This window comes from Aptenodytes patagonicus, chromosome 6, assembly GCF_965638725.1.
Source record: "Aptenodytes patagonicus chromosome 6, bAptPat1.pri.cur, whole genome shotgun sequence".
Classification (NCBI taxonomy): Eukaryota; Metazoa; Chordata; class Aves; order Sphenisciformes; family Spheniscidae; genus Aptenodytes; species Aptenodytes patagonicus.
The window spans coordinates 36,377,783-36,403,891 of record NC_134954.1 but is presented as its reverse complement, the minus strand read 5'-3'; the positions used below and the strand labels follow the sequence as shown (position 1 = coordinate 36,403,891).

The 26,109-nt window shown below is 43.8% G+C and overlaps 1 protein-coding gene across 1 annotated transcript in view; it reads right to left on the bottom strand.

Annotated features, from left to right (window-relative positions):
- ERBB4 (erb-b2 receptor tyrosine kinase 4) overlaps nucleotides 1-26,109 on the bottom strand; it is a 665,446-nt gene that overhangs the window by 412,779 nt on the left and 226,558 nt on the right. The window contains exon 2 of the mRNA XM_076342111.1: nucleotides 576-727. Within this exon, the coding sequence (XP_076198226.1) occupies nucleotides 576-727 (152 nt within the window). The remainder of the gene's footprint in view (nucleotides 1-575; nucleotides 728-26,109) is intronic.

Genomic DNA, 26,109 nt, shown 5'->3' with positions numbered 1-26,109 from the left:
TCAAAGTCTGAAGTAAGGAGGGCTGAGAGAGCACACAACCCAGGCTCCACAGTGGCTGGACAGCCTTAATCTGTCACAGATCTCCCTCCTCTGGATGCTGGAAGTTCAACTCGGCTCATATCTCCAGTCTCGTACACAGAGGGTTTTATGTTCATTCAGCAACCAACTTTTTTTTCTTTTTTCTTAAACGCTCCACAAATGTTGCCCAGAGTTCTTCCCTTGCGTAGTCTATCAACCAGCCCGTATATAGCATTTTATTAGGATTAGCTTCTCCAAGCCTCCAGTGCTTATCTGCATGATTCTCTGACCTTCCTAAACCTTACCTTACCCTCCTCCGTACCTGCTGGCAACACACAGTGACAGACACCTGCAAGGTGTCACCTTTCTGCGTAGTGACATGGCTTTCTCCCCCAAGTCCTGGATAAACCTAAATGATGCATACTCAGAGCATCTGTCACAGCAATGCCATTGCTCTTGTTCTCTGCACATCTGTCACATTTTATTATCCTCTTATATTGCAGTGGAGCTGGTGGGAGCCATCCGTGGCTACTTCCCACAAGAAAAGGATTGCTTACCCGCAGGAAGGAGAGGTCTCGGTTGTGCTCAATGCTGGTGATTTCCAGGTTGCCCATAACTACCTCACAGTTCTCATAGTACTTGCGCAGGGCCCGATACTGCTGCTCCAGGTCAGAGAGGGAGCTCAGCTTGTTCTCGGTGCCAGCACACACTGCAAGAAACCACAGGACACACAATCAGAATCAGTACAGAAGAGGGACACAGGAACAGAGAAGGAAATAAGGTTTGTATACAGGGATACAGGTAATTGTAACAAAAAAAATGAATTATTCACAGGATTGGGTCCTGCAAAAAAACCCAGCACAAGTTACTTGAATATCAGCAGCAGAGGTGGGAAGGTACAAATATGGTCTACGATAATCTCAGCAATTTACATCTCACCAAATGGGATGAAGTGCTGGTATTTACTGCCAAATGTGCAGAAAGGCTGAAAATGCAGAAATGCAGGAAAAATGCAAAACTAGTTGACCCCAGAACCCAAGTCTCAGCAAAGTCCCTGCTAGCTCTGCCAATGACAGAGTCGGACATTGAATAGGGATGTGCCAGTCACAGACTAAAGGACATGAGGCTGGAAAGACTCGTGCATCCAAGCTGACCTGGGTAATCCAACACTTTCCCTATTCAGCTGATGCACAGAAGGGTCTGTTGGACAAACCAAGCGCAACCTGACCAGAAGGCTTATACCCAACGTCGTTTTCCCCATCACTTTCCTTAAGACCCTAGCTCTTCCCAGCTTTATGCAATTAAATAGGAGAAAGACAATAGCAAAAAACATAGCGTCTTTCCACAAGTCACCAGACTGTGATCTGAACATACGATGGAGATGTGTCAGATGAGTTAGGAGTTCGTTTTCAGAAGATGTTCTTTAATATTATACTACTCTATTCTAAATTTTGAAGTCCGGTTCAAAGCTACTGCAGAATCACAGTTCTGCTCAGTCTATTACCTTGCCATGCATCAGGCAATGACAAAAATGAATGCGGAAAAGAAACACAGAAGCAGCATTTTACAATGGCAGTTTTTCACACTGCTCTCAGCCTACTAGGACAGCAATGCTACTTAAATGGTCAAGTGTGGGGCTGGGCTTTTTTTGCATGCACTTACTTTTCCTGATTACCAACACCTTGTGGGTTGTTCTTACCTGAGAGCAAATTAATCTGAATATATCCAAATTTTTGAAATGGGCATTATATTAGGCAAAACATGAGCCAGACCAGAATAGCATTTCTGGAGCCATTCACACTCCTAGATTAGATCAATACCAACAAAACTCGCCATGACTGGAGGCATAATCAGTAAAATTGGCTAAAAAATGCTCTTTTGAATGATGCAGGTCCTTTTTTTAAATATTAAAAAAAAAAAGTTTTTGAATACTACTATTATTGACTGTTTACTTACTACATTCCCCCCCCCCCTTTTTTTTTTAATAGAAATGGGAACAATTCTCATCCCTGTTCTCCGCTGCAGTCTCTCTGCTGCAGAGCAATCTGCTCTTGTGCCAGGGCGATTCGAGCTTCAAGCAGCCTCTTGGTGAAAGGCTTCGGGAGACAGCCAGAAACCCATGAACTGCTCAAAGTTTTCTCGAAAGGAAACTCCCTCTACCCTAAAAACAGCAGCAGAAATCTGTTCCTCCTGAACTGTAACCCCCCACCGGGGAGGGATAGCAGGGGCTGGTTTCATGGCGAGCCATTCATGGGCTGAAGGTTTTATCAGATAATTTTTGGGTGTTGTGTTTCCAGCAGCTAAAGAGCATGGACCAAAGCTGAACAGGCACTACGTAGGACTGCTTTTCCATATACACATGTGGTCTAGATACCAAAGGAAATATTGTGAGGGATGTATTTTTTTTATTTCTTTTTATGACCTGGTAAAAGTAAAATTTCAAAGTCCTCACTAAGTTTAAAAACTTGAAATATTTGACATATATTCATTACACTGTGTTGCAGAAAAACAAAACTGGCAGGTTTGCTTGGGTTTTAAAATAAAAACTACTACCTCATTTCAAGGCTTAATTTAAAGCACGAACATTCACATTTTGAAAGTTTTCTCATAAAACCTTACCACTTAAGAGTAAAACATATCTAAACAAGATTTTGTTTATAGTATTTTTAATAACCATTTTTGGGGATTCCCAAGATGGAAAGACATGGTCCCACTGGGACCTGACACAGCTCTGCTGGACTGGGAACACCTGGAAGGATTAACTACTGCTGTTAGGGGATGGCACATCTTTCTTTTTGAAATACAAAGCCCTGTCCTAGATTATATTTAAGTTTTATTTGGAACAACCTCGAGATCTGCCATACACACATCTCCACCCTTCAGGGAAACGCGCACCTGTCCCTGCCAGAAGACTTCAAAAATGTTTGCTACCGATCACAAATTCAGTTTGTTTGTTTTTTTCCTTAAAAGCAGCAGCATCTATAACAAGATTGACTGTGTTTCCAGCCGAATAAGTATTATTCTGTCTTAAGGCTCCCGAGGACTAATAAATAATTTCTGTTCCATTTCACAATCGGTGCTAAGGATCAACATAGCTCAGAAAACAATTCCAGCAGCTCAGCTAATAAAGCTATATACTGCAACACTGGTATTTCATGTTGCACACCCATTAAACGTTTCATGAAAGCTAATTCAGCCATTTGTTGCTGTAAGGAGACAGAACACCTGGAGCCTGCTCCTGCAAGAGGATTCAACGGGGGTGAAGCCAGCCCAGACGTAAGCCGGGGCTGCAGGTTCTATTCGAGTAAGATTAATTTTGTACAACCAAACCATTGCAGTAACTACTCCCAGCTTTTGATATTGCTATGGAAATCAATTCTTTTGGATGAATAAAATCTTAAAAGCAAACTTAGAAGAAATCATGTTGATCCTTTAAATTTATCTCATAGTAATTCCAAGCATTTAATTTCTGTCTTAAAAAAAGAAATCCCCTCTGGTCCTCTGTTACACAAAACATCTCCTTGTTCCAGCTCACACCTGGGCCTCTGCTGCCTGTCTGATACGTGGCAGAAGGTACATGCAACCCTGCTCCTCCCAGCCCGCTCTGCCACAAAATCTGGGAAACCAGGGAAAGTCACTGCCCAGTGTCAATCCTCCCAACCATTGCATGGCCTGGCTCGGCTTTTGCAGCTCTGTACTGTCCTGATAGGTCATCTCCCCTCAACAAATAAAAAGAAATTGGTTACAGATTGCCTCAAATCAAGTCGTATACTGAAAGTGAGACTATCCTACATCAGTCAGGGGGTGCAGCAGTGCAGATTTTTTGCCATCGGTATCCAACCAGCAGTGCAGGCAACGCAGAAACAGTACTTGGAGTGGGAGAACGCCCCGACCTGGGGAAGGACTTGAAGTCCCAAAGCAAACGTGGGTATAAACATGGATCATTAATAATCCATTATTACAATAAGGCATTAATCTCTCTGTGCCTCAGCTTTACAGCACAGGTTTTGAACATATACTTTTGATGCACCTAATAATTGATCCAGATTCAAAATACAAAAGAGTAAACTACAGAAGTATTTAAGAAAAGCAGATTAGATCAATCATCACTTGCAGGAGGATAAAGCTGGGACAATACCTCCATCCTTCACAGAGTGTCCTTTAAAACAGAGAGATTAGATATGCTGTTGGGGTTTTTTTAAGGCAAAATACAACTAATAGGGTAAAAAAGCCATTCCTGCCATGAGGGAGAAATGCTGCTGCCATGTACAATTACAAAGGTGCTCCTGCTTGCCCACACATGCCAGGGAGCCAAGCCTGGGAGGGACACAGGCCAGAAAGCAGGCTGTGAACTGGTAGTCAACAGTAAGTTTTATCCCCCCATTTTGAGCCACAGGAGGCAATTCCCAGCTGCTCCAGGGCAAAAATAATCATTCTGGGTCTGATTTGCCAAAATAGTTAAGAAGCACTACAGCAACCGTGTGTGAGGTGGGAGCTGAGCAGGAGTCGCAGAGGATCCCCAGTCCCTCTGCCCCTGAGCTTGACACAGAGCATGAACATATCCCCTTCATTCTCCTGCTCATCTCTTGGAACAGCAACAGGCATCTATGTGTTGTAGCAGCTCTTTAAAATTAAGTGCCAAAATAACACATATTTTCAGGGATGCTCCAGCTGTATATAGGCATAAACATGAGCACAACAAAATGTATTTCTTTGTCATGCCATGGAAAACCACCATAATCTATATTTCATAAACTCTCTTCAAAGCACTTTGTTGTTTATTGTTAGACACATTATTTTATATAGCCCCAGAAACTGATGAGCGGCAAGAAAATAAAGATTGTGTGTTAAAAGCAGTCCCTCAGAGTTAACCTCTCCTGGTTAATAAAAAATACTAATTCCCCTACCTCTAACAGAGGTCAAAAAAGTACCAGCTTAAGATGTGCCTCCAGTCTGCAGCTTCTCTCACTGTTGAGCATCTCTGAGCATGTATACTCCCGACTTGCTCAGGAGGTCTTACAGAGGCGTCTCAATGAGGGAAACCCTTCAGCGCCATTTAAATGCATGCCCAGGAAAATCTGACATCCCCTTACATTTTCCCAGATGGAAACCCCAGCGAGCTGTTGACTGACAGCCTGTACCAGATTACCAGCATACCCTGAAGCTCTCAAACACATCTCTCCACCAACACACGCTTGGACATTTCCTCTCTTTCCATATTCTGGCAACAAACCTTGCAGAGCATGCATGTGTACGTGCCCAGAGACACCTACCACTACTGTTATCCTGAAGCTGAAGGATGTGCACTTTCCCATCTGGGAAACCCCAAACCGGTGGCGATGGCGACCAGCCAGGCTGCCAGCCCGCCAGCCCATGGCTGCTTCTCATCTACACCCCAAACGTAGGCGATTTCGGGTGGTTGCTGGGGTAGAGCACTGCTTGGCCATCACAAAAGTGGATTTCAGGTATTATTCACATATTCACACTTCACGTTCAGTTGTTTACTTATTACCAGCTACCTAAAGCGACAGAGAAGAGCTTCAGCTCCTAATGGCCCCAATTACAGCAGTAATAATCATCTGTATTGAATTGAACTTACGTTTTTCATCAATATTCATGCACATGATTTGGAAATTAATTTCCCATTGACATTTTTTTCATAACAAAGCCAAATCATTCGGATGCTCACTCTAAGGCAGCAAATAGCAGAGGCATTTAAAAATGTCCTTTAGCTTCTGCTTTTTAGGCCATTATTTTGCTTTGCTCTGTTGATGATAAATCTGTAAGTTAAATTAAGAAATTACATTTGACTCAGTCTAGTTCTGTTTCTTGTAATACTAATGGATTTTATAATCCTCCCAGCTCAACAGATGAACCAACTTTTGGAAGGAGGTCAACTTGTTTGATTTCTTATTCGACCCCTCTCCGGATCTGCCTACATTTGGAGTTATTCAGGAAGAGCGAATCCCATCATCTCCGGCGTCGTCACCCCTGCCTGAAATACCAGTGTCTCGCTCCTCTCCCAAAGCACATTCAGCAAAGTAGTGATGAGGCATCCTCATTGCCAACTCCAAGGGAGTTATCTTGAGCATCTGGATATATTCTTTTGAATCATAAAACATTTACTATTATCTCCTTGGCAAGGACACGGCAGAGCAGGGCGTGTGCCCAGCACCAGCCTCTGCCTGAATGCAGCACAACCTCCCTTTGTCAATCGGTTTGTCAAACAGGCCAAAAACGCAAGAGGAGGCTTAAACTCTCGGACTCACTGGTTTCAGGAGCGTGCTTATGAAAAGAGAATCACACGGTCCTTCAACCCGGTCAGGACGAGCCCAACAACAACCAGCACCTCTTTCTAACACATTCTTTTCCTGTACTTCCTGCTTATTTACTTAATTAGCTAATTTTTACAGACACCACCATCATCAGGGTTTCTTGAAAGGCAGCTAACGTAACTGTTTATTAATAATTGCAAACACTCATGGCAATTTGTTAAGGCCCCCAGATAGGGGGAAATACTCGAGCCCCTTAAGGAACAATTAATTACCAGCAATGCCACAGCAGCCCCCATTCATTTCATTATGCTCTGCGCTCTCAGCAACAGCCCGGGCACCCTATCATGTACGCACACAGAAGGGGTAAACACACTTTTAATCCTTTCATTATTATTTTACAGCTCTCCTTAAATGAGCTGCAAGAGCCCTGAATTTTCTTGCAATTAGGCACGTCCTAATGAAAGGAGGGACCGCCTGCACTGACAGTCTTGCAGATGTCTCCTAGGAGAAGGCAAAACACTCCTTGAGGTCACCAGCCATTTTCCTGTAAACCCAGTGGTTTTGGAGAGTGTTTTAAAATTAGAGGCTTGCTTTCCCTAGGTGAAAGACTGTAATGAAAGAGAGTATAATTGTCTCTGTACTCCTAATTAAAAGCTCAGCTGGCACAAGTGTTTTCCTTCCATGAGGTCTGCTCTATGCTAGAAAACTATCATCCCACTGGAATCCAGTTGCATGCAATGAACCCAACTGCCCTGAACGCCTGGACAGCCGCATGGCCAGGAGAGGAGGAGAAGCTCAGCATTGCCATCCAGCCACCATTCAGTCCATCAGGGTGTCATCGTGATGAGGTGACACAGTATGGGCTGGCCCACAGCGGCTGTGAGCCACACCATCATGGCTTTAATCCCTTATACCTGCATGCAAACGGCCCAGAAACACAAGCCTGGGAGTGCTATTATTTATTTTTATTTCCAAGTTAAGCTCTCCCACAACTGCTAAATAAAGTCAAACAAAAAAAAAATTAACTATAATTTTCATCCAGACTTTAATCTGCAATGCTAAAAGGACACTGAAACACTTCTATGGAGGTGTTGAGAAGCACGTAGAAGAGGTCCCTGGGTTGACAGCACGAAGGACCAAAAGCATTAATTCCCTGAAATTTGCTTGCTAAACCCCCAAATATCATTTCATATGCCATTGTAAAAGCTTCCCCAGCACTTCCAGAAAAGCTGCAGGAATGTGTTTTATCAGGGTGGTCCCACTTCCAGCAGAGGCTCATGAGATGCCACCTACAAAGGGAAGGATCTTTCCCAATTTTATGAACAGGAACACAAATAGGCACAGTAAAGACTGGCAGTGATTGTAACTTCATCAAGAAGGATTAGTTACGTGTGATAACACTTTCCTGAGCTGATGGCACCCTCTCCTTGCACCGAGCTCTCCAAAATCTGTCTGGTGAATGCTACACAGCATATTTTACCAATGTAGCACTTCTGTTCATACCAACCAAAAAACAGCATCAAAACATTGACTAGATTTATACTGCGACATTTCAAGGATAATTGCCTGTGCCGACCACGTCAAGCCATTGTCATCTGCTTGCGTTAGGCCAATATTTCCAGCATTGTTTCTCTTTTAGTTTCCTCACATATATATTATGATACAGCAACTGGAAAGGACAAAAGGGGAAAAATATACTGCAGGACCTATGTCACACAGTTACCACTAAAAAAAAAGCAGAAATTAAATCAAGAGGCTTTGCCAATGGTTCTTCCCCCCCAAAGCCTTTGTACCAAATTATTTCCTCTGGGTACTTGTCCTTCCCTTTTTCTCCCTACTCTCCACAGACACACACACACACAGACACACACACACAGACACACACACACACATTTTCTTTCCTCATTTCATTCTATTTTGAGGGTAAATAGTTGCTTCTTAACTATAATGTAGGTACCGGACTTGACAAGCAATTAAAGCAAACAATTTCCACTCATCTAACTGCCAAATTAGTCATCTGCCATCTGCTCTATCATCTGGCTCTCCTTGAGGTCTTGCTGTTAATCTGGAAGTGCTCGCTCCGACAAGGAGGCAGTGGATAAGCCTCCAAGCTGGCAGGGAACCCAAAGGACGGAGGTGACACGTGGCCCCGTGCCACTCACTGCCACCCCCATCGTGCCAGCTCCCAGGAGGTGCTCGCTTGCTGTGGTGGTCAAACTGGCAAATTACCTGCACACAAGTTGTGATAAAAAAAGCATTTGAAACTAAAGACTTCTTTTACAGCCACTTATATGGCATGGTAGCTTAGAAGGATTGTAGGATTTTCTTACTGGATGCAGGATGCAAAAAATAATTTACTTTATTGAAATATCTTCAGCATTTACAATTTAGTTCCCAATGAAATATATAACCAAAACAAGCAATTAATAGACATTATCTAAGAAAGATTTGAGTAGTCTCTGCTTCCAGCACCTAGCTTAGTTCAGGTAAGTCCTTGTTTTGAGACAATGAAAAGGTTTTCAAATAGCTCTGAAATACAACGCCAGTCTCCCCTGCCCTCCAACTTCCGAGCACTGGCAGGACCTTTCTCTATTAGCAGGTTTCCAGTTTGGGCTCCTTACTGGGACTCCCAGTATGATCAAGAATATCACCAGCACCCCTTTTCCAACTGACCTATGTTTCCTCCCCGAGGAAATTAAATACCACTCCAGAGTGCAAGTTAGTCCATGCAAATGTTGCTGTTGCTCTGAACCATCACGTGGAGGAATCGCTCTCCCTGTTGTTGGTGAAGACCATTACAGACCGCCTATTCCTGCACTAGTCTCCAGTTCGGCCACTTGAGTGCAGCACCCAAAATTAAGCTTGTGAATCTAACTCTTATGCCAAGAACCAAAATCCTTCCCTACAGTACCAAAGTATAGACTATCACCAATGCCTTCTAAGATTAACAAGTCTGCAGATAAACGATCATGAGTAATACAAGGCTACGTGTTCTTGGACAGCTAAACGCAGAGAAGTGCCAAGCTGAAGGCCTAAGAGTTTGCAAATATTGCTCTCCCCGCTTTCCAACCCTCACCCTTCTCAAGTCCCACTTGAACACAGCGGTAATGGTTCATCCAACCTGTTTCCCTCCATCACTGCCATCACAGTGTATCCTGGCTCCCTACCAGGGCAAAGTGGTGGAAATCTCTACAGGTCTCAGCAGTGGGAAGGATTTGGGTTGCTTTTTCAATGCCAGGGGAAGGAGTGGGGGGAAGATGATGGAGCACAAACCACAAGCACCAGGTGAACACATGCATGGGTGGGAGTGGAGGGAGCAGAGGGAGGCCAGGCACTTGGACTGGGTTTTGTATACGTGCCTTCAACACAAATCAATTTGGCGAGGGATGCCAATAACATCTGCTGCAAGGTTGGCCTGAAATCACTTCCAAGCTCACAAACCAGGCTGCTTTGCTGGAGACACGAAGGGCTTCGTCCCCCCCGCAGTGCTCTCCTGAGGGCCCAGGGGTGCTCAGCTTGCACAGAGCATTGCCACGGTGCTGCGGCAGCGACCACCTTCCCCAGCAGCTCCTGCCGCTCCACCGGGACTCATGCGGCTCCATGACAGCCAGGGGCCTTCGCCTGCCTGCCTTCCTTTCTTTTTTTTTTTTCCTTCCCCAGAGGGCCCCTGAATACCGCAAGCATTCACTCAACTTAAATGCATTTTAATTAACATTGTACAAACACACCGAGTTTATGCGTGCACAAGGGAGCACATTCATTCAGCTTCTGCCTGATTCTCAGCCCGAGAAATCCAGTGGGAGCATTGGCAGCCTCTGCGATAGAAACGGGATTGCAGTCCTCGCTGCCTGCCCAATATTTAAAACACACTTGGCAAAATGCGCACAAGCCCTCAAATCCTACTTACTACTATTTAAGCACCGTTTATGTAAAAGATACAGCTCAGACAGGGTAGGTGGGACAGGTGCTTTTATATCTGCTAATGTAACCGTGGGTAATTAGTCACTACTAAAGCACACAGCAACCGCCGTGTTGTTACAGGACAAGCATGAGCCACTCGCAACATAAAAAAGGTATTTCCCCAAGATCTCCCACAGAAATTTTTGTCGCATTACATTAGTAATTATCCCATAACCCAAATACCACCTAATAAAGTGATTAAAATAACTATGGAATTTAAACACACAAGGAAATTGACTGCTTCGGAGAGAACAACCTCCCCGAATTCTGGCAACCCTGCAAGACAAAACTGCAGAGGGGCTTAAACAAAGAGTCCCTGGAAAAAAATATTTGTGAAATAAAGAAAACCAACATCTCACGGGGAGCACCTGAGATGGCCATGCCGTGGCTTGGGTGTCCCCATCGACCAGGCAAGAGCAAACCCAACATTTCAGAGCTGCCTTGCCCAACTGCTTCAAGGTGACTGTGCAATGCAGGAGAACGTGATTAAAGAAACTACACTATTTTACCCAATATGCATAGGTCTATTAAGTTGAAACTGCATGCAGTTTATTTTTCATTGATGAAAATAACAGGCTCTCAAGCAACATGATAACCTTGTCAAGCAGACAGAAGAATTCAGCTCATGTAAGACAGCAGAAATGGTAATTATTTAAACTCGGAAGTACTGCAGATAAGGGGAATGGCGTTGCAGTTACAGGGAGAGGCAGGGGCTGCGCTGAGGCTGGCCGGGCCAGTGGGGTGGACACCGCACTTTGTCTGGAGCTAAAACACACTGGACCTGGGAACAGGGACCACATCCTGGGGTTTGTGGCTGTCATATACATTAAGGTCATTGAGTCAAAGAATTAATCTAAAGTGCTCTCTTAAACAACCCTTCTTTGAACTGATGGTTGTCTTTTCCTAATTGCCTGTGGCTAAACTAAGTAATAAAACCCATATGTTATTAAACCAAGTGCTTTCAGATATCAGTTTATAGGCAGGAGAAACGAACTTTCAATAACTAAAGTCTATACAAGAACCTTTTTACTTCTATATGCTATGTATAAAAACATACAGCCTAATCGTAAGTTAGTATCACCTGCCACAGACAATCCTTCATCTGTTGTAGTTCATGCATGTTTCACACAAACAGCTTCATACAGGTTGCTGAGCATGTACGGCATTGCCGCCAGGCATGCTCAGGAGTGGAGGTACACGTGAACACCAAACTCCCACCTTCTCAAACCTGCATGTTTTGAACGGAGTCCTGGATTCCACAATTTAAATTAAACATAATAAAAATAAAAAAACTAAATAAAATCAGCCTATCCTTCACACATGCTAAGCACCCAGTAAATTCTTCCGTGTAACACCAATAAATTTTCCCATGTTAACACCATACCTCTACCACTGAGAAGTTTTTCCCATTGTTAAGAAAGTAAAGGGACTACTTTTTAACCTCACTGACACTGTTGGCACAGGCTGCTATTAAATCTCCACTGAGCGGATAGATGAAGGACTTGTATTTGACTTGATAATCTGATTGTATACGAGCAGTATATTCGGGCCAAACACCTGCAGTGCTGAAGTTTCTACCTATTTTACCTGAGAGATGAGGACTGCGTGTCCATGTTTGATGAGCTGCTTAGTTTGTCTCATGAATTCTTTAAAAATGAGCGAGCCAGCGGCTGAAATCACAGACTGACTTGCACCTCTTCATGCAAGTCCTACTACTGAGCCTTTGTAAAAGGTTTCACTTTCCAAGGCTGCAATGGGGCATGGGGGGAGTCAAAGCTGCAGTTCCTCAAACGCACTTCCCCTGCAGTCGAATCTGGCAAACCGACTTCAAAATCTCTAATTGTTTTACTCGCGCAACCTATTGCTGCGCTGGACTAACCTAAGGCATATTTATTTGTTATTTTTTGTTTGTACTTTCAGAAATCATCCCAAAAGGTTAAGTTCTAAGTAACTGTACTTGTCAAAATCGTGTATTATGAATTCTTTATAGATCAGTTTGCTCAAATATGATCCCTGTTAATTTTTTCTGTTCTTTCTGTTGGGCTTTTTAAAATGCACTCCATATATATTTTATAAATGTTTGGGTTTATTCCCACCCCCACTGCCCCAGAGACTGCCCTTAAACTTCTGTCCATTGATTGTGACGGTATCAATTTGTAAAGGTCAACAGAAAGCTTCTCTGACAGCTGAACTCAGAAAGCAATTTTTAAGCGAGCTGTTTCTCTTCCTCTACAAAGCAAGATGCCAACAAAATCAAAACCCAAGGTCTTTATTTCACTGGCCTGACCAGTGGCTTTGATAGGCTTTGGATCTCTGATGGCCACTGAACGCTCCTTGGAAATTTGAGCTTTTTTGAGGGTCTTAAAAAATAACAACATGTGAAAAAGCAGGTTTATGAAGAGAAAGAGAAGAGAAAGAGAAGAGAAAGAGAAGAGAAAGAGAAGAGAAAGAGAAGAGAAAGAGGAAGTTTTATGAAAGTAATAACATTAATTTGCTGCTCCTCTGAAAACCTCTGCAGACCTCAAGTAACAGAGCTCCCAGGGATCACCACACAAATGTCACAGCTGTGTGGGTTTAGCTTCATGCATCCTTTTATCATACATTAATAACTTACATTTTGCACTAAAAAAAAAACCCACAACCAGCTGGCTAGTCAAGAAACAGACTATGCCAACTTATTTTGATGCTTGCTTCAGATTTGTACTGAGAGAACAGGTTATTTTGTCTGGGGTTGTGATCAAAGCCTCTTCAAAAGGCTTCCGCCCTTTCCCCCCATCCCACAGTTTACCGAATATCTCAAATTCATAACCACTGAAAGTAGGGCTGCACAATTTATGGCACTGTTATACATGAAGAAAACCTGCCATAAATCAAAGAAAACAGTTACATAAATGAGCATAAAAGTGCAGGGAAATGTCACAAGATAGCAATAAAGTATCTTTCAAATGGTAAATCCTAGGAGCAGAGGCACCATTAGTTTTGAATCCTCCACGTGGCAACAGCAGGACTGGTTTATCACTGGAGTAATGAGTACTGGAGCTTGCCGCCCGTAATAACTATGGATTCAGGCACAACTGCACACCCTCGGCAGGGAATCGGGGAAGGCAAAAGGAAGCACACAGCGAATGCACACCGGCGCTTGCACCATCACACAAAACAGTCAAAAGTAACACCGCGATACCATGGGTTTTCCCCTGCTGCTAACTCTATGTGGAACACAGCAGTATATCATATGTAGTTATTCTCACCTATATACACATATACATAAAAAATACGGTTGGTCTTTTTGGAGCTTGGGTGGCTATTTTCTTGGCCCTTTTTCACTGAAGTACAGAAACCGTGGAGGGCTGATTCTTGTTTTACCTGCAAGAAGAGAGATGCCCACCCCACAGTGGCCAGCCAGGTTTCCTCTACAGACATTGCAAAGACAGCTGCTTTAGCAAAAAGACAGCAATACAGAACGGGCACAAACCTTGCCTGGGGAACGAACTGCCCAAATCCACCGGCCAAACCTCCCCCAGGGATCAAGGAGGCCGTGGCAAATACAGCAGTTCTGGGAGGAAGTCATAAAAGACTCTGGAAGAGCAGGGTGATGGGTTTAACCCAGCAAACGGCCATAAAGTCTTTCAGTGACTTCCCGGGCCCCAGCTCAGGCTGCTATCTGATATTTGGTCATTTTTCTGCAAACGCTACCAGCAGAAGAAAGGACATGTAACAGCAAAATGCCAAGGAATTTGTTGGGATGAAGGAAAGGCATGCCTTGTGCAACACTGGAGCTGCCCCAGGAACAGTGGTGGCAGCACCGGCAGGACCCATGGACAGATTAAAGCTTCAGCCAGTAGCATACGGAGAGGATGGCAAGAGAAAAATCGCTGAGACTGAGCCTGGTGCAGAAGACTCCCACCCTGACCACCTGTAATGCTTCTCCAAGGGACTCCCTTTCCATGCTGCTTGCTCCAGCAAGGCTACACCTGAGCAATCCAGAGCAACCACCAGCCTGTGCCCTTGGGCTTATTTCTTATGTCTGTGCACAAGCCACTCCCTGATCCTTTTCAACTCGGAAAATTCCCAAGACTATTCCTGACCTCTTAAGAGGACATTTACGCGCACCTTAATCCTGCAAGTGGTAACCATTAGCTCACTGTTAAAATAACGTGCCCCAGTGATGTGCCAAAATAATCTGTTTTCTGGTTCTTAACCCAAGGCAAGGGGAGAAAAAGGAAAAGACAGCAGATGGCTGGTTGCTTTTTTCAAAGATGTGGATGACATATTCCCACAGACCAAAAGCAGCTTCATATTCCTGCCTCTCAAAAGAAGATGACAGCGCTTCTGCCCGAAGACGTCCCCACCTGATTTTATTTTCATAAACAAACACAGAGAAAAGCAGATGAATGACAGGCGCCTTGCTCCTCATCACCAGGTAGAAAGCAACAGGCACGTTATTAGCAGCCTCATTAAAAAGAAAAGGCCAAGAAGCAATTTTCCCAACACAAGCCCTCTGTGAGGAAACCGCTCCCAGGGTCCCCATTTCATTGATACCTTCCTCTTGCTCGCTTCACTTGATGATCTGGTTTAGTTGAAGCTGGGAAATGGGAGGGAGGCGGGAGGGGGAGCCCCGGCAGGGGGCACAGGGCACCTGGCATGTGATCCCAGCCAAACCTTGTGCCAGGGGGCTTTGGCCGCGGCCACATCCTTAAGTGATGCGGGAGCACGTGCGGCCAGAGCGGCTCAGTGCAAATTTACCCGTTGCAAAATGTCCTTGAAGCTGCCTGCCTGTGACAGGTAAATGACAGCGAAGGTCAGTGAAGCTAATTTGATGGTAACGAGCATGCCTCTGCACTGCTTGCCAATACGGTGGCCCCGTCCTTAAAAACACCCACACCCACCCCAAAACCATCTTGCAGGGCACAAAGAAGTTCCCAGGAGCAGGGCTGCCTTGTTTTCCATCCTTAATACTGTGCTTACTAAATGCATTTGCTTTTTGTTATAACCACAAAAAAAAAAGCGCAACCCAGCTAGGACTGCTAGGAACAGCTTAATTAATAACAATTAGCTGCAGCACAATTGTGATTCAGGTGGCGTTTTGGAGCATGAAGGAGAAACTTGACACTTTTGCTTGTGTGCACGGACATAAGAAATTCCAGGCAAAGTTAATGGAAACTGAGCGGCTGAGCGACGCTGAAATTCAAATGTACTGTAAAATTACTAAATTATTTCAATGTCACAGGAAGGCATCGCACTACTTCCAGGATTATTAGCCCTTGCAGAGTTTTAGTAATATTTGGTCAAATACCTCAGGAGCACATCACTGGGATATTATAAAATCACTGGGATAATATAAAGTATTTTCATATCTTGGGGGGGGAAATCCCTGTTTACAGCAAAGGGGAGGCAACAGTCTTGAAAAGACCCCTGATGGAGTGAGATGCCAGCAGGTTGGGGGGTGTGCGGGGTGCCAGCCCCGTGCTCCCCAAAGCCACCCGGTCCCTGCCTGGCAGCAGGTGCCCCAGAGGGGGCCTGGCAGTCCCCTCCTCGTTGAGGAGAAGGAGAAGGAGAAGGACACTTTATGAAATTGCAGTTGTCTAAAGTGGTCGAAACACCTGCCAGTCACAGCGGGTTTATTGGCCACGCTCCCCACAGGGGGGGGCTGCATCTGAGTGCCTCTGCCTTAATTAGCGTCACCGCAGTCAGATGCAATTTATGTTTAAATATACATGGGGAATATGAAGACTGTCCCAGAGACTACTTTCAAACAAGAGGAAAAAGGTGGAGGCTTCAAAGCTTTTTGTTGGAGAACAAGGGAAATTCTTGGCTGGAGAATGAGCGGGCCCTGTTATTAACAGAGAGTATTTTCTGGCTCCTGGAGGGACAGCCACGGCTGGCTTCATCTTACTAAAAACAACCAACCAACAAAAAAAAAAAGGATAAAGTGACCCTACAGGATCAAGTTCTGAAAGCATGAAAAAGCATAGAAACATGCATCCAGTTTGCATGCTAAATATGAGCACACAAAGGGCATTTGTGCAAGACAGCTAGGCAGCTCCAGGTATGCATGTGAAACAGCGTGAAAACTGCACACACGTGCTTAGATTGGTTTTCACAAGGCTTCTCATAGCTTTGCATGGAGCCATTGCCCTTATCTCAGGGAAATAAGTGTCCTGTGCAGACCAGTAAAGTACATGTATTTTCTGGCAAAATAGAACATACCATAGCCATCTTGCAGGCAGAGGGAATTCAAGGTGGCAGTGCCTGGCCAGGAGGGAATATGTTTGGAGGCTGTTGTGATGCAGGTGTGATGCAGCTAGAAAACCAAGTGTTTCAGGCTCCTTACCAACAGTAAAAATGGCATTTTCTAAAGTAGGTAGACCAAGAACATGAGGGCGAAAACTGGAAATGAAGCAGGGCGGCCCCTGCCCCAAAGTCATGCAACAAATCCTACCTCAGCAGAGCACTACCTCCCAGGAGAAAGCTATCATATGCTCAGTAACATACACATTCCTTATGTTTAAAAAAGTCTAAGCCATATCGTTGTAAAAATGTGTCTCAATGTATGAAAACTGTTCCAGGGCTTCTGCCAGAGCCTGCAGATAGATGGGCCAAAAATATGCCTCCCAGCAGCACGAATCCATCCTACCTGTTCCCAGCATCACCATCCTGAGAGCACACAGCTGGCTTGATGTCACCAGCACTACCTAATGCTCAGCAGCCAAGGAAATAGAGATCACTACGTCGTGAACTTAGCAGCTTATCTCTGCACCTCCTTTCATCACATGCAGCTAGAGCATGGCACTAGATTTTTATTTTCTCTTACGTCTCTGCAAGATCCCTCATTTTGCCATGACAAATTCCCATCAAACTTAAGTTTGACAAAATACATCATCAAGAGGACTGGTTGGGCATCAGTCTCCTTCCCACTGGTAGTGCTAGACGAGAGAAAACAGCATTTGATAAACAGCTTTGGATCCTATTGTGTTACCTACATCAGGCTGAAAGGTCTGTGGCTCTCCACACCCAAGGAAAGGAGACAGTAAAAGAAAAATATACCTTACAGATCATTTGGACTTAAAGAAAACTTAAGAAAACCTCTCAGGCACCCCTCAAACTCAACCCAAGGCCTTCTGTGAACATACTACTTGCATGTCTGTAGTCATTAATGCAAGTAATATTCCTGCTTAAGAAAAGCATTGCTTTTGGTTTAGCTGTCCTCAAACATGTTCCTTCCCCAGAAAGGTAAGGTTGGGCTTAAACCTGAAACTAATTGCCCCTGTAGATTTGATTCTTACTGCAACAAACCTAAGTTCAAAATTGGGTTTAATACTTGCTCAGTTTTGGCCTGATGTGCTTCTTCCCAACAGAGATTACAAGTGTTTGTCATTTAAAATACAGTGGGCCCTACTCCTCCTGAAAGGTTGCAGAAATCACCCAATACAGACACCACCATGCCCTGCAAATTTGCCATCAGGGAACTACAGGCACTTCCTGAAATTAATGATTCTCTATTACCCTTGCCTCTAGATGAAGGGAGGCAAATCTCTTCCACTGGGCTTGGAGATAGTGGGAAGCACCACTCAGAAAAATACAGGGCCTGGCAAACCCACTTGAGAGTGGCACCCCAGCCCAGGGGTACAGACAATGCACACAGCTCACCTGGGAATGGGATACTCATCCCCTGCTTCAGCAGAAAACACCTCCCTAAGTCAGACACGTACTGCGCTGAATCCTTCTTCTCCCTCTCCCCTTTGCTCTCGCTGGCGCTATATGATTAATATCACATCAAATTTGTCTTTGTACAATATCCCACCGATCTTTCTTTGTGTAATGTTCACTTTACATCAGGTGACAGTTTTAGTGATTCCTCCTTTATTTGCATGTCCCCTTGAAGAAGCTTAATTTCTCCTTCTAATCAAGTCATTAATTTTCACGAAAATCGTTCCCACCCTGAGATGGCTGGATTCTAATTTGTCTCTGTCACACAAATGACAAGTATCACCTCATTGCCATGCTGTGATGTTCCTCCACATACCTGTATTTGAGTAGGAAAAGCACCAAGATTATTCTTCTGCAGCCATAACTGCTTTTACCCGTGGCAGTTTGATTCTATCATGATCCTTCCTTCAGGTACTTTGTAGTAATATTATACAGCTGCTTGCTTTTTATTTCAAAGCAGTTCTTGTGCATGATTTTTTTGAAACGGGAGAAATGGAAATGACAGTGCCAAAATTACTTTTCCTTTTTATCTTCTCTGAATCCTGTTTACCAACAGTGCTGCCCACCTGGGATGACAGCACATACCCCCCTGCTGTCAGATTGATGCATCTTTCCAAAACCTCTTCCCCTTCCATGGTGTTGAGCACATGGATTTTCACATGCTTTAGTCACAAAAACAGCCCTGTAACAAAAGCTAAATGCCTCACGGTAAAACAGAGTTTATGCAACCTGAAATCCCACCTGGGCAGCTCCTCCCTTTCGTAGTCTTCTTCCAATTACATCCCTTGCTCCTCCTGCATCTTTCTTTTGGATCCAAAACTGTCCTCCCTAATTCTGGGCCACCAGTCAGGAGAATTGTGAAATGCTTTCAGAAAAGCTAACATGAAGTGTGGCTGTAAAGGACGATGGAGGGCTGTACAGTTTGCAACTCATTTCCTTTGGCACCTGCCTTTTGTTATCAAAACAACAAAACTACTTACTACATCTCTGATTTACTACAGCACTTACACACCTCAATCTTGAATGTACCAGGAATATGTGGCAGAGAAATCGAAGACTGAAAGTCAGAGTTGGCAGACACCTGCGTCGTGGTCACTGGACCACCCGTACTCTCCACCTGCCCATGAAACTTGCTTCCGACAAACAGCGCTCTGCCACCACTGAGCCTGCCTGACTACAAACACAGACTTTTCCAAGGGAAAGATCTTACTTCATGACTCACAGCATATCTGTGATTTTCTTCTGCTGTTTACTGTAAGGCACTAACTTGATCACAAAACCTAGCCTCTCATAGATTTTAAGAACACTGATCAGATTCTTTCTCATCTTGCTGCTCTTCTCCTTGTGGAAGTGTACTTGAGCCCCAGAACCACCCCCAAAACCATGTTTGGAAAAAGGCCAGGGCTGTAACTCCTTCACTAGCTATTCCCAGCACACAGGATATTAGATATCAACAAATTCCAGTCCAATATCATTGAATAAATCAAATCTTTCTCTTAAAGACACACTACTTTTGCTTCACTAAAGCGTCAGGGTTGTATGCACAACCTCGAGGATTGCCCTGCCTTTTTGCTTTCCTTTCTGTTGTTGTGCTTACTGTACCGCCTTGTGGAGAACACCACCAAAAGTGATGGGAAAAGAAAAGTGGAATTATTCACGGAGGATCCGAAGACCTTGCAAAAGGTTTTTTTGTTGTCAGCTCAGCAGATAATTTCCACTGATGGGCCTGGATTACCTGGTTATATATTCACACAGTGCCCAGGGTTCACTGTTGCTACATGGTAATACTGAGCACAGCACTCCAGGGAGAGGGTTATTCACCACAGCAATCGCCTGATCCTTGCCCTCAAGGTTTTTCATAGCAATGCCTCTCCTTCCTTATCTGGCCTTCTCCCTTATCACCTTTCCTTCTGCCCCTCCTCTCCCAGTGATGCCCCAGTACTGGCCTCACAGCCCGCATCTGCGAGGCCACCCCCCTTGTTCATAAATCTCCTAAAAGCTCCCATCTCCTCTCACGTGGAGCCAAATCCACTCAAGTGAGGTAAGAGAAACCTGTTAAACAGCAACTGACCCAATGCACCCAAACTACACAGTGCCGTCGGGTGGGAGCACTCTGCCAACAACCCCATTCCTTTGGGGGGGAATTCAAATACTGTGCTGGGGCTAATTTTAGTGCTGGCAGGAACAAGCTCCAAGGCACCAATTCAGCAAATTACAGAAGCACATATTCAATTACAAGTGTTCAAGACTCAGTTAATAGGAGTGAACTGTGACTGAAAGGATTGATTTTGTGCAATACCATCTCCCTCCCTCTCCCGCTCTTATAGGCTGTTATTACGTTGTGTGCAAACATTGGTCACATTTTTCCAACCTTGTAATTGCACAAATCAATGAAATTCTCAACCATAAAAAGGCAAACTAGCAGAGGGTTTCCTAACATGTTTCGTCGTTGCTGAAGAAATCAGAGAAAATCAAATGAATCATTGTATTTGAGTACCATTTCAAACCCCAACTTCAGGAAAGAATTTTTTTTTTTTTTTAAAACTCAGAATTAAACAGACAACAAAGGTTGTGTTTTGCACTTCTACTGTGAAATCCTCCAAATGCATTTCAGTGTTTGATCTGAGATACAACTCAATAGATGTAAAGCATGTGCACAGGGGGAAAGCACATGTACTTTTTAATCACCCTGAAATAAAACCTCTACAAGTGACAGCTCACAGAACAGCAGAAAAGAACCTATTTCTAGATTTTCTAGATCTGGAGGTAATGCCATTATTTTCAAAGGTTCAGTTGGTCTTGAAAAAAAAAAAAGTATGAACTTCAGAAATATCTCTTTTTTCCCAGCTGAGAGAAATTGTTACAATTTTTATAAAGTCTTGTAAGAAATAACGTGAAACAATACTGAGCAACACTACCCAGCAAAAATTCAGATTCATTTTGTATGATGGATTTATCTTCTTGGTCCCCGACTAAAAAGTTTTCATTCAGTTCTAATTTACTCAGCCAGGCTCTTGATTTTATAGACACGCAGCAAACTCGACACAGATGAATCACCTTGCAAAGAGCAGACCTGGAGTAGAAGCAGACATTAAGCCTTTGCTGTGGTGTAAGAGCAGACAGGAAGAGAGATTTCCATGTTTTGCAGGATGTTGCATTTAATAAAAACAAAGTATAATTGAAAACTTGGACGTTTTCTCTTTCTTTTCCATCAGATTATTTTCATTGTCAGATCACTTGATTCTAAAAGAATCTATAGCTTAGATTCACCTCTGGTAACACTTCTGTTCATTTTAGGTGTATTCTGCGTTAACAGTGTCTCCTGATTGTATTTTGCCTTCAGTCTTCAGGTATCTGACTACAGATTACTGTGACCTTATGCTGTGTGTCAATGCAGAATCGCTGTCTGACCAGGGATGTATGTCAGAAGACAGCATCTCACCTGGGACCAAATTTTGTGCTGAATTCAAGCTCTCTCCCCAGATGGCTCACACTTGTCCCCTGGCTGCTCAAATCCACCTCTGCTCCTGAAGCAACCTCAGTGAACCCCCAATTTCAAGTGCCCTGAATTCAAGAGGTCTCAAAAAAACTAGAGGAGAGAGAAAGCTACTGCAAAAGGGGAGGCTCTCAGGTCCAAAATAATGATCTGGAAAAGAGTTCAGAGGGACAGACGTGGGATTCTCAATACCAAATAATCAAAAATGTGGGATCTGCCAAACCAAGGAAGAAAATAAAAGCTAGTGGAGGAATACTCAATAAGAAAGCAAGCAAGATGGCAACGTGGCTTTAAGGTCGGGAAGGTGCAAGACACCACCAAGTCTTAAATAAAAGCATTTTCATTACTGTTTTTGAAGGCTTTTATTCAGTGGCCTGGCAATCAGTAAGAGCAACAGGGTTTCTTTTCTTATTTTAAATAGCATCAACTAAATTAACCTCCCTGTAAGAATTCACACCTCGTTTTAAAACTTCCAAGCCCTTCTTTGGGTACTTAAGGAGCAGTCAGGCATTTAATCACTGCCTGGATTTCAGGTAGTGCAAAGAGCTGCATCCCATAGATTGAAGCATGGTTTATCTGAAAACACATTTGACAGAAAGCAGGCCAAAACACGGATTTTTAGGTCCTATAATTAAAATATCTGTCTCAGAGTGTCAGATCTTAAAGAGTTATACAGGTACAAGCATTTTCCAAATGTGATGGAAAAATCTTAGCAAAAGGAAGGAGACCTTTGAGAGAATTTGGAGGTCAACCCTTTCCCGAAATTAAAAAAAAAAAAAAACAAAACAAAAAAAACAAAACTTAAAACACTAAGTCTTATTCCCTTTTAGGGAAAAGACAGAATTAGGTAAATGATGCCTGAAAATGTTGCATTTGCTGAAATTAGTGGGAGGAAAAAAAAAACCCAAGAAAAAAATCCAAAATATATCACTCAAAAAAACCTCCCTGATTAAAATACATAGCATTTTGCATCCAGGTCTGTAAGAGGTTTCTTGGTGATTAATGTTAGATTTTATTTTGTGTTACATGAATTCCCTGCTGTATATTATATGCATAGCATTGTCACAACCATCAGATAAGTAGGATCCCTTCTATCTTATTTTTACTTCAGTTTGTTTGGTAAGTGGATGGAATAAGCAGTTTTTCCTCCACCGAGGACAATAATAGGAAGAATACAAAAATTTTCATCTTTGCTTGTGTCTGCATTTATGTTTTTCTACTTGCTTCTGGGATCCCACAGCAGTAACATTCCCTCAGATTAAGTTGCGAGCCCTTTGTTGTTGGTCGTGATTGATTTTTAACTTCACCACCTTCAAAATTCCCACGCCCTAAAGCCGCTGCTTTTATCTTTTCTTCTCTTCCTCAGTAGAAGTTGTCTAGGGGAGAGAAGAAGGACAGGGCTGGATTGAGATTGATCATCCTCCCGGTGGCATTTGAAGATTCAAGCTGTGCCTTATCGCCAGGCACAGCAGGGAGGATGCAGCAGCGGCAGCTTTGCAGACATCAGCAGGGGCTACCTGTTCGGCTATAGAGTTTCCAAGGGTTTTAAATGGCTTCTGAGCAGTACTCATTAGCAGAACAGGTATCCTCCACTGCAGTCCCTCTAGAGTCAAATAAAACCAACGTTGCAAAGAGAGATGTAACAGCACCTGCCAACTTTCACCTGTTTAGGAGGGGATGAGATAAGGAAAAGAACAGACAATGGTGACTGCTTTACTCCTCAGACAAGGTTACCAAAATGATTTGGGGACACTGACAATGCTAGTATGATTTTTTGACTTTAAAGGAGGACTGGACACCAAATATGCTCAAATATGGTAGTAGTTTTTTCAAGACTTGCTCCCAAACTGAAAATGCACATTCTTTTCTATGTTTCCAATTGAGGGAGAAAAGATCTTTTACATTTAGTACTTGTTGACTGAAGTCACCAGGAATGGAGCAACGCCTAAAGCCAACCATGTTGAAGTGTTTTGTTGAATTGGGTCATATACCTTTGACCACAAGTCACTCAGAGATGAGCTTCCCTCACCTGATACTGCTGAGAGTCTAAGGGGAGACGGACTGAGAACAAGAAGAATACGAAGTGCATAAAAACTTTCTACTATCAATTTGCTTCAGATTATTTCCTAGTGAATCACAGCTCCCACTGCTTGTCCCATAACTTCATTAAGCAAAAGGCTATATCTAGCTGGAAGGTGTCCATACTGAACTGCCAGATTCAGGGTTTCAGCACTAGTTTTGAATAAACTGCACATCTTCCAAACCCAACAGTTTAAAACAAACCGCTCCAGTACTGTTTATAGTCAAGGATATCGTTTACAGTCAGCAACAATAATTCTATAGCCTCCAAGTCAGAGACACGAGGAAAGAGTATCTTGCTCATCTCTGTATCAAGGACAGAAGTCAATTTGTTCTGGAACAGCACATATTTTCATTTTGTGAACGTAACAAAGGTGAGTACCCTTGAACCGCTGCAAGCAAAGCCTTTCCATTTTGAAATTTAGATTCAGACAAAAACTAAAATGCAAGATTGCTGTATCTTCTGAACAATCCTAAAGTTCAAGCATATTTTATAGGAGTATGAATGTCTTGGCCTGCAGCTCCTTAAGCCGGTACCTTGGTGAAATGAAGGAGACAGAGGCACTCAGCACTAAGGTTAAAGAGGCTATTTGGGCGGACACAGAAGTACACAGAAAGCAGTAAGAAAAGCAAAACCAGGGAATTTTGCAGCAAAATAACTCTTTTCATCACAGAATCAGAAGAGCAGGTCTAGAAGAGGCCCTGGGAGATCAGAGAGGCCTTCCCTCTACCCAGCCATATAATCCTCCCTAATATGATCTAAAATTCTCTGTGTACTCTCACATAACTTATGAAGACCAAGATGACTATTGCATATAGTTTGTTATATGGCCACATGACTACCTGAGGCCACTGAGCCCACTGTTAAAATGAACATATATGCCCATGTGTCTCTGCTACAATCCTGCCACTTTCTGTTCCCATCTCATTTGCCCCTATTTACTTGTTGCTGTCGTAACTGCTATGCTGCAAGGTCTCGAGGACTTGGACTAACTTTACGTTATTTGTATAGCACCTGTGACACCTATTCCCTCAATCAGTTCTTTAATGTGTCATAGTATATGACAGTAAGAGGAACGGTAACCAAACTAATTCTCTTCTTCCTTCTGTAAACGTGAAAGAGAACATACTGCTTGTTCTTCCCCACCACACCTACATGGCTTTTCCACAGCTGACTTCTTACCAGTGTGAAAGGAACTTTCTCCTGCTTCTCTGATCACTGGATTTTGTAAAGGTGACTCATTACGGCAGATCACGCACAGCAGCGAAGGACAAAAGGTGTCACTTGCTTTGTGCTCATGGTGCATGTCAACACCCCTCACCTCTCTGCAGCAATCCCAACTGAACGCTCAGCATGGCAATATCTATTACAGGGTCAAGACCAGCTCCTCTCTTGAGGTCAGTAACAGCACCAGACAAGCAGCTGGCTATGTACCCAGCCCTACATGGCCAAACACAGCCCTCTATTTTGATGGCTCTGGAGTCCATAAGGATATGCAAGGGCAGTTTTGTCGTCCAAAAGAATGCAGAAGAAAACCCTTTTTTCCTTCCTATTTCAAATTAGTTTAGTATTTGTTAATAGCTTCAGACCCACGCTACATAAAATCCTTATCTGCCATTCAGTAACAGTCCCATCCACGGTCGCCACTGGGGTTTACCCAGGGGGAGTTCACCCTCCCCAACAGCTCATCTGATTCTTTCTTTTCTACCCATTTAAAACCGGAAAACTTAATCCCAGGTAAGTAACATTTGGGTGAAAGTAGGGATCGCCAGGATGTCTCAGCATAGCTGCATTTGCCTCCCAGTGCAGCCTGGTGCAACACTGTCACAGCTAATACCTTAAATTCTTTCATGCCAGGCCAGGACTTTTCCAGGCTGGAGCCTTTTTGGAGAGTAAGATGTGTGGGGAATCCCACAGGTGACGTTTGCTGGTATTTACCCAAACCACCTCTATTTATCATTCACTGAAATAAAGAAAAACAACCCAAATCACCTCTATTTATTAGTCACTGAGCTAGAGGAAAACCAACACACAACAAAAATGAGTGACAGGCTACATCCGAGCAAATAACTCTGAGATGAAGGATGCAAAGGCATTGCTGGGAGAGCCTCCGGGAACTCACTGACCACTGCTGGGGGGAGCCAGCCTCCCACCTGCAGTGCATCCAGAAACGCAGAGGATGAAGGCTGTGCTCTGACCAACGCAAACGCGAGTGGTCATGCCTTCCCATGTGCATGGCAGCAGGCGGAGAGGGGAAACAGCGCAGCCAAGAGCAGAAAGGCATCTGAAGTCTTTCCCAGATAGCCAGGGAGATAAAAGACGACAACTACAAAGCACGCAGCCTGAACGGTGAAGTTAAATATGGGCTCCCACTGCCATTATTTATCCCCTGAAACAGCTGGGAAACTTCCAATGTAGTTAATATATCACAGGAATGGAGGAAGCGAGACCGACTGTATAAACACACCTCGGGGCCTGCTACTGTTCCCATTAACCGCCTGTCTCCGAAAAGGTCTGCTATTAGACAGCCTCCTGCTGCAGCCGCTCTGATTGAACACTGCAGGTAGGGCAGG